This window comes from Quercus robur, chromosome 11 (genome assembly GCF_932294415.1).
Source record: "Quercus robur chromosome 11, dhQueRobu3.1, whole genome shotgun sequence".
NCBI lineage: Eukaryota > Viridiplantae > Streptophyta > Magnoliopsida > Fagales > Fagaceae > Quercus > Quercus robur.
In genome coordinates, this window is record NC_065544.1 from 30193373 (window position 1) to 30208389 (window position 15017).

Genomic DNA, 15017 nt, shown 5'->3' on the forward strand with positions numbered 1-15017 from the left:
ACTCACTGCAAAACCATTACTCTTATTAGGTTTCCATCATATCTTATCATGCTCAACTGCATTTAATGGAATAGAATAATTTGTTTTGATTATTAAAAATTTTATTGAAAACCAAGAGTCACCCGAGTTTATAGGATGTATACAAACGGGGTCAATACATTTGGTCATGCAAATTACAATTGATCTATCAAATCCCAGATCCAACATAAAGAATAACAACCCACAACTGATATCCAATAAAATAATTTAAGTTCAGGCACAGATCTTGTGAATCTTCAAGGCTTCTAGCATTACTCTTTCTCCAAATACACCACGTTAGGCAATGCGGCACCGCCTTCCAAATAACAGCATTTCGATTACTGAAAAACTGCCCTTGTCAAGAAGCTATTAGATTAACAACCATCAAACTCCAAGCAGGCCAAACACCCTACACCTTAATTCTATCGCAACAGGGAAATAAAGAGATGATCCATAAATCATCCCCATAAAGTTTGACAACGAATCCAATTCCCAATCCTGGACAGATCTAATGAAATGCAAATCCCAATGAAGAACACCATTGGAAAACTTCATAAGATCTGCCACTGTAACCTCCTTATCATAGTTGATCCCAAATAGTTATTGAAAAATCAACTTCAATGTATTACCTCCACACCATGAATCCTACCAAAACTTCACTTTTGACCCATCACCAATTTCCTACTGGATATACTGCTAAAAAAATACAATTCACCCTCGTCTTATAGATTTCCACTGACCCACTCCATATGGGCTAGAACGATATTGGTAAACCATCCCCCCCACCCCCCCCCCCCCCCCCCTATCACTCTCTTCCAAAGAACATCTCATTCCAAAATCTCCACCACCATTTCCCAAGTAATTCTTCATTAAAACGTCTCAAATTTCTAATTGCCAAACCCTCTGATTGAAGTGGAGCAGAAGTCTTATCCCATCTAACCCCTTCTAACCAGATGAAAGTTAGACTTATCTCCCATTCCCCTCCATATAAAGTTCCTATGAAATCTGATGAATGTGCCTAGCTACATCACTAGGAATAGGAAAAAGGGAAAGATAATAAGTTGGAAAATTAGGAAAGGTACTTTTAATTAATGTAAATATACCTCCCTTAGTCAAATATAAACTTTTCCATTCTCTCAACAATTGCTTTCCAGATTGTCTTCTCTTAGAATTTAGTTCTCAACAATTGCAGTCCCAAATACTTCATTGGAAGAGACCCTCTCTTACAACCCAAATTTCCACCAACTCCTCTAGATTAGAAACCTCCCCCACAGGAATCGATTCAGACTTACCAAGATTCACCTTTAGACTTGACTCCACTTCAAACCAAATAAACACTAGACGGGGGAATAAAATTTGGTCTGGATCAACATCACAAAAAATGAGAGTATCATCGTAAAATAGAAGATGAGACATCCACCAACTCCTCCAGATCAGAAACCTCCCCCCAGAGGAACCGATTCAGACTTACCAAGATTCACCTTCAGACCAGACACCACTTCAAACCAAATAAACACTAGATGGAGGAATAAAATTTGGTCTAGATCAACGTCACAAAAAATGAGAGTATTGTCGGAAAATAGAAGATGAGACGTCGTCAAATTATTGGGTTTATGTTGATGTAATGGCCCAAGAGGCCCAATTATGTTGAAAGCCCATATTGAGCTAACCCTAGATTCTAGTCTCTATATATACCCTATTAAGGGTTCACTGTAATTGTTGACTTGAGCCTACATTAAAGATGTAGCCGCTAGGGCTTTATTTTGTGGGTGTATGCCATTGGCTGAACCACGCAATCCATTGTGTTCTTCTCTCTTTCTTGCTTCTGCTTCTCTATATTATTTTATTTTCGTCCTAGCTTTGATGACAATGACAAAGAGGATAGGAGATAGAGGTTCCCTTTGCCATAAACCCCTTGAACTTTTAAAGAATTCACATGGGCTGCCATTAATCATTATGGAGAAACAATTGCCAGAAAGTTTTCTTTTTCAAACTTACTTGAGTTTTTTTATTTATGTTCTTTCTCTTCCTGAGATGCTTGATATTTGTACTTTCATTGTTGTTTAGTGTTTTTTTTTTTTTTTTTTTTTTTTCATTGTTGCCCTCTTAGCACACTGCCTGTGGGCCTTGTTTTATCTTTTTTTCCCTGTACTTTTTTCAATGAAGTTTATTACTTATCAAAAAAAAAAAAAAAAAAAAAAATGACAAGATGTAGGTGTGACACTTGAGTTTATCCCAATTGTTAACACAATTCAAACCTACATTAATGAGAATGTCCTGAATCTCATGGAGTTCGCAAGTAATCTTTTCATCATTTGCTTGTTACGCTGTCCTGAGAATTTTTACCACTCAATCATCGTTAATAAGGTGGATGCTTTTGTTGTTGCCTTTTTCCATACTGGGATGCTGATGAGATTTAATACAATTGATGCAAAACAGTAAGCATGGAAGGGCTACATTTCATTCTAGCTAGACATGATCCTTAAATCCTTAGTGATTCCCTGAATGCACAAGAACTCTGGAATCCACTAAATGAAAAGCGGATAAATCAATAGCAATTTTAGTTGATACTTATTTTCCTTTTACGTATTGCAAGCTTATTAAAGTCTCTACAAAACTTATTACTAGTAAAAATATTCCTAAACAGATTCTAATTGATATAGTGTTCTCATACTGAAACTCTAATCTAGAACAAGTCATTTCTCCTGCCCTCGTACTGAAACTCTAATAATTAGAACAAGAAACTCTCATTGTGTTGAATAATGGTGAATTGCTTGGAAAATAATTGATCAATTCTAGAACCACCTTCGCCCATCACTTTCCATCATGCTTTTACCACTGATAGGTGGCAGAGGAGGTCAAGGTGATGAATGATGATTTTTTTTTTGGTTGCTTCTTATGCCTTCATGTGTGATTTCATTTTGGAGCTGTTGATGTTTTTTCATAGATTTTTATACTCTTGGTTAATAGTTAAGTTGAGGTTTGATTCTACCTTATCATTTTTGGGACTTTCTATACTTGTATTCTTTTTGGCATTAAGGTGTTTTTGGCCTCTCTCTCATTTAATGTAGGAGAATATCTTGTATTCATAACTAACATTCAATCTAATTTAATCAAAATGCTTAGATTGAAAAGATGGGATTTATTCCCAGCTTCTTGGTAGGGCCATGTTGACATCCCGACCAGTATATGTTATTACGTGCCAAGGGGAGTTTGTTTTCTCTTTAACCTTAGATCCATCTAGCTGTTTTGTTCCTGAGATTGCACTACAATTGATTAACAAAGGTATAGAGTGGGTGGATGTTGTCATGGTGATTCTGAATGATGTTCATTCTCTCTCCTAAGATTTTAAGCTCTTTTCTTCCTAGTTAAGCCTTAATACAATGATTGTAGGTTAGGACTGCCTTCCAACATGAGTTGCATTTGTCTCAATTTATTGAAATTTTATACTCATTCTGCAGGCAGAGTTCATGGAACATGATGAGAAACCTCTTCCCATCGACATCCGCCTCCTTGGTGCTCTTGCAGAAAAGGTGTGTTTCTCATAATATAGTTTGTGCAATTCACCAAATCTCAAAAACAACCTAATTTCTGTAATTTTACATTAAAAAAAAAACCCTCTTATCGTTCTGTCATGTTATTTCCTATTATCTTATTCTCTAATATGTTCCTTGTATTTCTACATTGTTAATACGACATGGCAGTGTCGTGCATTTGCTAAAGCCCTGCACTACAAAGAAATGGAATTTGAAGGAGCTCTCTCCAAGAAGATGGATGCTAACCCTGTAGCCGTTGTTGAAGCACTAATACATATAAACAATCAATTACATCAGCACGAGGTATATTTTAAAAAGATTACCTTTTATAATGTTTATCGTTAAAGAAAATTACTTGTTAGAACATTTATCATTTAAGTTCTACTTTTTGAGGTTTCATTTTGATGTCCCCCTGTTATAAACATATCTGCTCCCTTATGATTCATGGATATTCAATTGTTTAGGCTGCAGTTGGAATATTGACTTATGCCCAGCAAAATTTAGACGTTCAACTGAAGGAGTCTTGGTAATGTTCAGCCTTCATATAACCTGTTCATCTTTGTGTCCTTGAGACAAATGATAATGGAGCTCTTTAATGTCTCTGCAGTTTCAACTATTTCCAAACGAAAATCTTAAATGATATAGTGAGTACTCACACTAAATTGCAATTTTTTAGGTATGAGAAATTGCAGCGATGGGATGATGCACTTAGGGCTTACACGACCAAAGCCTCTCAAGCATCTAGTCCACATCTAGTTTTGGATGCCGTTTTAGGTATGTTTTAATTAACATGTTAGGTTTTACTATTGTCTGGTGTATTACATTTGTTTTATTTTGTTTTGTTTTGTTTTTGTTCTTAATATAATTTATGGTTTCAATGCTAGTATGATGACTTGAAAATGAATAACTTTATAAAAAGCTAGGTTGCACGGACACACCATTTTTGGCGTCGGACACCGGAATGGGTACAACTCGCCAGATTCCGGTGTCCGGCGAGTGTCCTTTTTTTTTTTTTTTTTTTTTCGTTTCTCCGACACACGCTGACACGGCTCTGACGCGGGTCCAACGCGTCCGACATGCCAGCAGTGAAGAAAAAAAAGGAAAATCACAGATTTTGAGTCTGAGAAGTCATTTTGAGAAACCCACCTCTCAAGTTCTCAACCCACCCTCCCTCTGACCTCTGCCGCTGCCCTCTGTCCCTCGCCGGAGCTAGATCGGGCCGATCGGCGAGCTCCATAGACGTCGAGTGACGCCATGCCCTGTCCCTTCCAGCGATCTCTCTCTCTCGGCGTGGACAATAGGTCCGACGACTCCAACCTCCTCTCTCTGTGTTTTTTTTTTTGCCGCTGCCCTCTGTCCCTCGCCGGAGCTAGATCGGGCTGATTGGCGAGTTCCATAGACGTCGAGTGACGCCGTGCCTTGTCCCTTCCAGCAATCTCTCTCTCTCGGAGTGGACAACAGGTCCGACAACTCCGACCTCCTCTCTGTTTTTTTTTTTTTTTTTTTTTCTTCTTTCTTTCGGATATCAATTTTGGTGACTGAATGGTAATGGTGGTACACAGTACTGTTACTCAGTTATAAGTTATAACGCGTTTTTTTTTTTTTTTTTTAATCCCACTCTCACAAATAATGTATTTATTTACTCAGCCTTTTGTTTTGTCTTATAAATTATAATATTTATTATGAATTTAGTGATTTTTGTTTTAATTTGTCCTGCTATAGTTTTATTTATTTATTAAAGTTAAATATTGTGTATTAAAGTTAAATTATAATATTGTGCATAATTTAAATTCTAGACATAAACATATTTTATGTCTAAAAATATTAAAAAATATGCCTAAATATAAAATATAATTAATTATTTAACCGCCGTGTCCCTGCTGTGTCGTGTCCTTATTTTTCAAAAATTTCCGTATTCTCGTGTCCGTGTCCGTGCAACATAGATAAAAAGAAGTCCCCCTGCCCCCCAACAAGACACACGCACAAATTCTTTGTTTAAGATCAATAGGACAATCATGGTCTTGATTTGATTAATCATTATCTGGACTTTGTTGTCATATAATGAACTTGATTTGATTAATCATTGTCTGGACTTTGTTGTCATCTACAATTTTAATAAAGCCCCCCTGAACCTCTTTTTTTTTTTTTTTTTTTCATTTAAAACAAATGATGTCAAATAATTTACCAATTCACAATCATATTTTTTTTTTTGATGTAATGATCATGAAGAGCCCTGATTTTCAATCATCTGGTACAGACTTATGCTATCATTTTTAAAAATTAGAACTTTCATGTAATTTTCTTTAAAGAATTGAAACTAGAGCTGCCTATTAACAATGTAGCTCAAACTTATCCCATAAGGAAAGTATCTTGCTAGATAAACAAAGAAATAAATAAATAAATAAGAGTAAGTATTTAGCCTTGGTTGTAAGGATATAAAGTAAGAGGAAAGAAAATATTAAAAAAAAATGAAGAAAAAAATAGAAGGAAAGAAGAGACTAATATTTTCAATTGACAACTTTTGCTGGAAGGCATGAAAAATAGATTAGAAATTTTATTTATTGAATTAAATTCTAATTATATAAAAAAGTATTATCCCACAAAGTTTATTTTTGTGGGGTCTGGGAGGTGATTTGTATGCTGCCATATCTCCATTTTATTTTTTAAGAGGCTGATTCCCAGACTCATACCCGAAAATCTATCACTTTTTGGTGGAGGTGATGCGGGAGATGCAAGAAGATTATTACTTAGTAATATTTATGTTTACAAGTCAATTATATTTTTACGTTTTAGGTCCTAGTAGTTTATTGGGCTATTAGTATTTTGATTTGGAAGTAAGGTTATTTTCGTAATAAGGTAATTAGAGTTTCCTAACCAATTAGAACTAGGGTTTAACAATCCTTTATAAGCAACTTATTGTACTCCTTGAAGAGATAGTTGATATTTTGATAAATTAAAAAAAATGGCCGTTTGGTTTCTTTTGGTCTAGTGCTAACTCTAGGTCTACCCTAGGTGTTGACTCCAAGCTAGGTCTAGATGCTGACTCTTAGGTCATATCCATTTATTTTTCCGTTGTTTAATTTTGTTTTGGTTGTCCTGCATCAGTTTTAGTATCAGAGTAAACACCGATTTGTTTGAAACATCATCATAGTCAATCCAGAACCAGAAAAATATCACCAAAAAAAAAAAAAAAAAAAAACCTCCATTCACTGTATTTTTTTCTGCCACCAGAAGGTTACCCAACAAGCCCCACAGCTAGACCTGGTCAGGTTCTTTCAAGAAGTTTCTTCACATATCACCACCCATTAGAAAGCCAATGCTGCCATCCCTCATCACCCATTGGAAAGCCAACGCTGCCATCCCTCACCTGCCAGATCGCACCACAGTGAGCCCCACCACCATCCTCTTCTTGATATTGCACCACCATGACCCTCAATTGCCCAGCACCATGCCTCCGCAATTCCTCCATAAACTAGCAATTCCATCTCCAAGGTAACAATAACTAGCCTTTTATTAAATTTAAAAAACCCAGCACCTTATTTTTTGTTCAAACTCTTCCCGTTCATTTTTAATTTGCAACCCCACAATGTTTTCCCACTAAGAACAACTTGACCCGGCCCATCTGAAATAATCAAATTGAAACCCATTAAACTACTTGACCCAGCAAAACAACAAACTCATTGTACAATCACACAAGCCAGTGACCGGACCCATTTCATTAACAATACCCTTAGCTCCAGTTTAAAATAAAGAAATCAATCAATACAGCCTTTTGCCTTTAATTGACAAACCATCAGCCCCACGAACCCACTCATCAATAGTGTTCCAACCGTCAGGTTTTACTTGGTAAGGCCAAGGCAGTGCCTTATTTAGTGGGCCATACTTAGCAAGTCAAGTTGGCAAAATCTTTTTGCCTAGTGGGCTATGGTAATATCAAAAGCACCTTATTTTGATGGTTGTAAAACTAATCCATGGGATTTTGTCAACTGGATGAATGGGATGGAGCAATTCTTTGAGCAAGCAAATTTTGCAGATAACAAAAAGGTTAGGTATGCAAAGTTGAAGTTAAGAGGTGGAGCACAAATGTTTTGGGAGGATCTTGAATATTTCCGCTATCTAAAGTATGAACCTACCATTAGTGTGTGGGAAGATATGAAAGAAAAGCTTTGTGATGAGTATTTGTCACCATACTTTTGAGCTAAGTATCTAGCACAATCTCAGTATAGTACTTTCCAAGTTGAAGCAAATAGGATGAATCCTCATCCCATTTCATGTCCTCAGTGCACTTTTGAACAATCTACCAAGGAATTAAAGGAATTATCTGAAAAGTTCATGAAAGGTATTCAAGACATGATTGCTCAGATGAAGCAAATGAAGACACAAACCGATTCAGTTGGGATATCTTGGTAGTGGTAGTGGAGAAACCTCAAGTAACACCAAGGCCTAATGTTGACAAAGACATACACGCCCTGAGAAGTGTTGCTTTAACATGCGCGCAAGGAAACAAACCTATTGAAGAGTAGCAAGGTGAAGAGGTGGTTTCTAAAAAGAGTATTATGTTAGAGGGTGCACATGATGCGATATTAGAAGCTAATGAATCTGCTTTTGATTAGCCTTCTATGGTGCATGAAGACAAACAGTTTGCTAAAGTGGAGAAAGTGGATAACATAGTGCTTCCAATGGTTTGAAGATAAGATTATGTTGATTCCACACATTGATTTTGTTATTCCAGAAGAGTTTGACATGGTGGAATTCAAGGTTTTTCTTTTCTTTGTGCTCCCTAAGGTGATTCCAGACTTGAAGCAAGTGTTACTTGTCAGTATCCTAATCCTTCAATGCTTTAGAACTCGAGGTCGAGTTTTCTCCAACCAGAAGAGAAGGATGTGGGAGACGCAAGAAGATTATTACTTAGTCTTATTTATGTTTACAAGTCAATTGTATTTATATGTTTTAGGTCCTAGTAGTTTATTGGGCTATTAGTATTTTAATTTAGAAGCAAGGTTATTTTCGTAATAAGGCAATTAGGGTTTCCTAGCCAATTAGAACTAGGGTTTAGCAATCCTTTATAAGCAACCTATTGTACTCTTTGAGGAGATAGTTGATATTTTGATGAATGAAAAAATATGGCCGTTTGGTTTCTTTTGGTCTGGTGCTGACTCCAAGTCTACCCTAGGTGCTGACTCCTAGTGGTTTCCCCGCTTGGTGCTGACTCCAAGCTAGGCCTAGGTGTTGACTCTTAGGTCATATTCATTTATTTTTCCGTTGTTTAATTTTGTTTTGGTTGTCCTGCGTCAGGAGGCATGTGCCATCCCAAGGCCTGACCTCTTTTCCTATTAAATTACTATTACATAGTTGTATTAAATTATTTTTCATAGATTTGAGGGGATAAAATTTTCAAATCACTTATATAATACATTTTCCCTCCTCTTTTCCACCCATTTTGGAAGATTAAAAAATGGCTGGCCCATGTATAAATAATCAATACTTTTTTCCACCCTTCCACTTTTCATATCAAACAAGAAAAAAACTCAATCCATCTTCCATCCTCTCACTTTTCCTCCCTACCAAATGCGCTCTGATTGCAAGCTTAAGTTAACCAAGAGTCTAAGTCCTTTTGTCTTGAACGTCATATTGTGGTGAAGGATTCTTTTCTAGCCTTGCATGGCAAACCCTACTCTTATTCTTCCTATGCATTGCCCAAATTGGGGCATGTCCACTGCCTAGTGCCTTGAAAGATTTTCAATTATTGTCACTTTGCACAGTGGTGCTTGGAAACAGCATTTGTCATTTTTCAAATCTGGCTGCTGGCATGTTTTGGGCCTTGGAAAGTAACCGTGTGTCAAGATAATATCCAAGGTTCAGCCAAGGTTGCAAGAGGTATATTTGAAATGAGCCAATGATGCAAGAGGTGTATTTAAAATACTGTTTACTAGCCAAGAAGAATGTGCGAGTTATCACAAATGAACTGTTGATTTTTTTAGCTACACGTATGAAGTAACAAATTTAACTAGTAGTTTTGACCAAAGAAGATCTACTGGCTGTTATCAAATGTAGATTGATCTAGTATTGGTCCTATTGGAAATAAAAGTTAAACAGAAAAATCTAAATTTAACAGTGAATCGTGTGAAAAGAGGTAGTTGGTTGGCTTCTAGGAATTGATGAGAATAAGAAACAAGTACTTGTGGTCCACAGTGATGTTGGAATGGTGATCTTTGTTTCCTATCCCAGTTTTAGATGGCATTACCAAAACGTATCAAGCCAAAAGATCAGAAGATAATGTGTTGTAATATCTCATACAGTATCCTACATCAATCACTTATAGTTGTGGTTGTTTGCTCTGAGTATATAAATGCATCAGAGATACAGTTCTTTTATTATTATTGTCACACCATTGCATGATGCTTAATTTGATGAATAAAATGTAATTTCTATTACGCCTACTCTTCTTTTTTTGTTTCTTTCTCAATGGTGTTCACGTTAAACTCTTCAAAACTTTTCATTTAGAGGTTAGATTCCATTCCTGGAATTACCTCTTCCATATTTGTGTGCATTTTTGTTATTATTATTATTATTGTTTTTTTTGTTCCTTTTCTGGTTAAATTTTAAGGTTTTTCTGATTCTGCCTTCCTATGTTTAAGAATCTCAAACTTTTGGAGGTAATTCTTTGTTGTATTAGTTTCTGAAAATGCTTCATATGAGTGGTCTTCTGTAGGACGGATGCGATGCCTTGCTGCATTGGCTCGATGGGAGGAGCTTAACAGCTTGTGCAAAGAATATTGGACCCCGGCTGAGCCAGCTGCTCGACTAGAAATGGCCCCAATGGTTGGTTTGTGGTGTTTAAATGGTTGTTACTAATACCCTTAGTGCTCATGCTGACTTTCCTTATGTGGTCATCTCAGGCTGCAAGTGCTGCTTGGAACATGGGAGAGTGGGATCAAATGGCTGAATATGTGTCTCGATTAGATGATGGTGATGAAACCAAACTTCGGGGTTTGGGGAACACTGCTGGGGGTGGTGATGGAAGTAGTAATGGAACATTTTTCAGGGCTGTTTTGTTAGTTCGTAGAGGAAAGGTATGCTTATATCCGCCAAATATGTTTTACTCCTGATTATGTTTTTAGCAACTATTGAGAATCATTTATAATTTTCCCTCCAGTATGATGAAGCACGTGAATATGTTGAGAGAGCTAGGAAATGCCTGGCAACAGAGCTTGCTGCTTTGGTGAGTTTCTTTTATGGATATATGGACTCCTTAGCATTTTGTCTATAAATTTCTTATTCTACTCTATTAAACATGATCTCAGTTTTGCATTTGATGGCCAATGAGCTCTAGCTCAAATGGCACTTTGACCTGCCATAATAATGGATAGAGGCTGGCGTTGTGGGTTCAAGACTCACTAGGCTCAATTTCACTTTTGAGGATATTGAGAGATCTTTTGATTAGCTGAAATTCTTGTTGATTCAAACCTTGTTTTATTGGTCTCACACATGGGGCTTTACACATTGTAATTCTATTTTTGATTTTCAAGGCTCTCTTTGATTCTCTGTTTGATTCTCTGTAATTTTTTAAGAAATTTTTTAAGATTCTTTGTTTTGATCATCATGAACATGAAGTAAAATTCCCATTAAATAAATCTCATTATATATAAATATATATATATATATATATATATATATAAAGACTCACTAGGTGTGTCTTACCAATAAAAAAGTTTCATGTTTTGATGGTGAACTATATTTTGAGATTTCAAAGAACCAGCCACATTTAATGAAAAAACTACCCCTTAAAGTGTATTTGAGGAAATGGAGGAATGAGAAACAGCCCAAGTCTGGGATTTTCAAAAACTTGAACAATGATGTTAGTTCATTTTAGCTATTCAAGTTTTGAGGAGTTGGGTGTTTATTTTTGTTTTTGGCTTGTCTTACTAATTGAGAAGTCTTCTCCTGGAAAATGATAAAGGAGAGATTAGTAAACAAGGTGAACTATATATTAAACAAAGTAAAATTCATTTCTAGACCGTATTTTACTATGTTACTGTGTTTTTTGGGACTAAGGGTTGGCTGTTGTTTTTATGTTACTATGTTTTTATTTATTTTGCTCTTGCAAGGGTAAGGCAACATTTTGCTTATTCTTAAATATGAGGCAGGTCATCATTGTTTGGCATTTTTGCTTAGAAAATAAAAATCATCAATTTGGTGAAGGAGAAGGAGATCTTTCATGATCGGATTGGTGCCTCATAATTTTGGATTTTGTTTGGCCCAGCCAGGAACCTCTCAGCTGAAACAATCATTTGTCTTCTTAAAATCAACTTATGTAATAAACCTAGCTTATTCCTAATATAAGCTATCTCTCACTTGAATCTGTCAAATTTCATGCAAAACAAATTATGGAGATTATTCAAGGCGATTATGCAGCTTTGAGAACAACACCAAGTCAAGGGATTAGTTTTCTGGAAGCCTCTGGCAATAATCCTGCAATTCACTCACTCTCTCTCTCTTTTCTAGTTATTTTTTATGAAGGGAAATAAATGGGGAGTTCTCTTCCTATAAATTACAAATTGCAAGGGTTCAAACAACCATCACATTTCCCCAACATTTCTTGTAGCATACCGTTATGAAGGCATATACTCTAGAGGCCTTAAGAGTGTCAATCTCATGAAGCTGAAAACTCCCTTGTCTGAGTCTGCCCTGTATTGCCAAAGTGTTTTCTGCGAGTACTTGTTTTAGAGTATCTTTTTGAATTATGATCTTAATAGAAGTTGGGTCCGCATCCTCCTCTTAGGATTTTTCTTAAGCGCTAAGCATGTTAAATTTGTTCACCAATGGCCGTCTGTTGGAATTTTTGTATGGCTGTCAACTTCTGATGAAGCTAATATATTGAGCCCCGCAGTCACATATAATAACACTAGATATTTTGGTGTATAATGGTATAAAAAACTTTAAAATATTGTTTAAGATATCCACAGACATGCTTGATATGGTGTATTCTACAGCTGATGTTATTAAAAAATTGAAACAGAATAATTTATGTAGGCATATTATTTCAAACTCTTAAGATTAAGCCATGCACTCTATTTCCTACTTTAAGCCAAAGGCCTTGTAGCTAAATTGACACATTCTCATGCACAAAATGCTTGGGGGTCTAGGGGGGAAAGGGTTCGAGGTGCGGGGTTAGTAGCATATAATTATTTCTCCAAAAAAAAAAAAAAAATTTCTACTTTAAGAATTGGGTTCAAGCAAATCTAACAATATCCCTTAGTGCATCTTTAAAAAAAAAAAAATTCATATTAGCACATCAGTAGTACTGTAGTGGTCAGTTTCCTTATCAGTGATGTTGATGATGACTTTTTCTCTCTGCAATAATAATAATAAGAAAATAACATTTCCTTTACTAAGTTCTTTCTTATTTGTTGAACTGATAATCGAACATCTTTTGTCTTTTAGGTTCTGGAGAGCTATGAACGTGCTTATAGCAATATGGTCCGTGTTCAGCAGCTCTCAGAACTAGAGGAGGTTTGGCCTGATTTTATTTGGAATTTATTTTGCCTCTTTAGCTAAAAAATCATTATATAAATCACAATATGAGGACAATGTCTGTTCCTCCAACAGGTCATTGATTACTGTACACTTCCTATTGGAAATCCTGTTGCTGAAGGACGGCGGGCCCTTATTCGCAATATGTGGAATGAACGCATACAAGGAGTGAAACGAAATGTTGAGGTAGATACGGATATTGGTTTATATTACAATTTTATAATGAAGTAGATACAACTATTGTCAATTAGTAAAATGGCACTTCTTCCTCTCATAATAATGGGATGGAGGGTGAGGTCATGGGTTCAAGACCACTCAGTTTGTGTAACTTAGCAGTAGAAAAGATGTCAAATCAAACTGGAAAATATGTAGAAATGAGATTAGACATTAAGTTTTCAACATAGTTGCATGTAGAAACACTGGTTACTCTGAAAGTAAACTGATTTGTTGTAGATTTTGGATTTGGGTGGATGCATGATAATGTTATGGAAATGATGGAGATTTAGAGTGGAATTTATGGGTTAGTATACTTAGTTTTACTTTACAATCAAAAGCAAGAATTTGAGGTAAGAAAATTTTGGCTCCTCTTGCATGCTTCATGATGGCAGTTAGGCTCGGCGTGGTCCTTTAGTAGCTTTTGACGGTCATTAACTCAGGTCAATGCTTACCATCTTTAGTTTTATTGTTTTGTAGATTGCATAAAAATGTGGCAAAAACAGAAATCCAAATTGATTTGACTGTGATTTTGAAGTGCTATATTTTTCATGTTAATAGTCTAGCAAAATATGGGGATGAATGGTCTACAATAGTAGTAAGGAGACCTCATGCTTATATAGCATATGAAAGACATTTGGGCTGGTTGGGATAGATTTTCTCATTTTGTATCCTATAGGGTGGGGAATTGCAAGAAAATCAGGTTTTGACGTGATGTTGGTTTGGAGATCAGTCTTTGGTCTTGTTTCCAGACTTAACTGCATTGCAGTGGAGCAGGGCCCAAAAAAAAAAAAAAAGCAAGAAAAATTTGGGCCCCCCTAGCCCGAAGAAAAAAAAAGAATTTTTTTTTTTAATGATTATATATATATTTTTTTTATTTCTAGAGTTGTGCCTCACTCTTCCAAAAATTTAGACTCCTCTTTTAATTAGCCTAACCTAACTAGCAACTACTTAACTCAAAAACTTAACAAAAACAAAATTAAAAAAAAAAAAATCTCAGTCAGCCCAGTATTAGAATACTAACATTAGGTGTTCTAAATGGTAAATATTTAATATTTAGAACACCAAATACCAAAAACACTACTGTCATTTCAAATGCTATAATAAAGTAGCAAAAGTAAGTTTTGGTTTGTGAAAATAATTTTTTTTTGCAACAGTTGATGCTCTTAAGAAACAATATTATTTTGTATTTTTTTTGTCTTTGTTGGTAAATGATTGCATCTTAATGTATTAAGAAACAATGATTTTGTATATTGATCTTGGTTGATAGTTTGATAGTACTATATATTTTTTGTCTTTCTCATCATATGATTTTTTTTTTCGGCCCTGTCTAGCTTGAAATCCTAGGTCCTGTAGTGGAGAAGGACACCTTAGTGAGTTAGTGCGCTTGATTACGTTTGGAGAGGATGATAGAAGCCAGTGTTGGAATCTTAGATTCACTAGGAGGGATGAATTAGTTGATGGACTTAATTTACTTCAGATAGGTTGTAGAAAGGAACAAGGATTATTCACTTGGAATCTAGATGGGAAAGGGCAGTTTTGTGATTGATCCTATTATGCATGTTTGAGATGTGCATCTGCATCCTTGTTCCCTTGGAAAGGTGTTTAAGGTAGTAAGGTTCCACATAAGGTAGCATTTTACGGACAGTTGCTTTGAATTCCATAGTGATCATAGATAACCTTGTCAAACGGATAGATGTCTAATGTGTAAGGGCA

The 15017-nt window shown here is 35.8% G+C and overlaps 1 protein-coding gene across 2 annotated transcripts in view; it reads left to right on the forward strand.

Moving 5' to 3' along the window:
* Nucleotides 1-15017, forward strand: part of LOC126705490 (serine/threonine-protein kinase TOR) — an 86934-nt gene that overhangs the window by 60445 nt on the left and 11472 nt on the right. For both annotated transcript variants that reach the window (XM_050404534.1, XM_050404536.1), the window contains exons 29-37: nt 3480-3551; nt 3723-3857; nt 4019-4080; nt 4231-4328; nt 10267-10376; nt 10454-10627; nt 10711-10776; nt 12999-13067; nt 13164-13274. In XM_050404534.1, coding sequence (XP_050260491.1) covers nt 3480-3551; nt 3723-3857; nt 4019-4080; nt 4231-4328; nt 10267-10376; nt 10454-10627; nt 10711-10776; nt 12999-13067; nt 13164-13274 — 897 coding nt within the window. The remainder of the gene's footprint in view (nt 1-3479; nt 3552-3722; nt 3858-4018; nt 4081-4230; nt 4329-10266; nt 10377-10453; nt 10628-10710; nt 10777-12998; nt 13068-13163; nt 13275-15017) is intronic.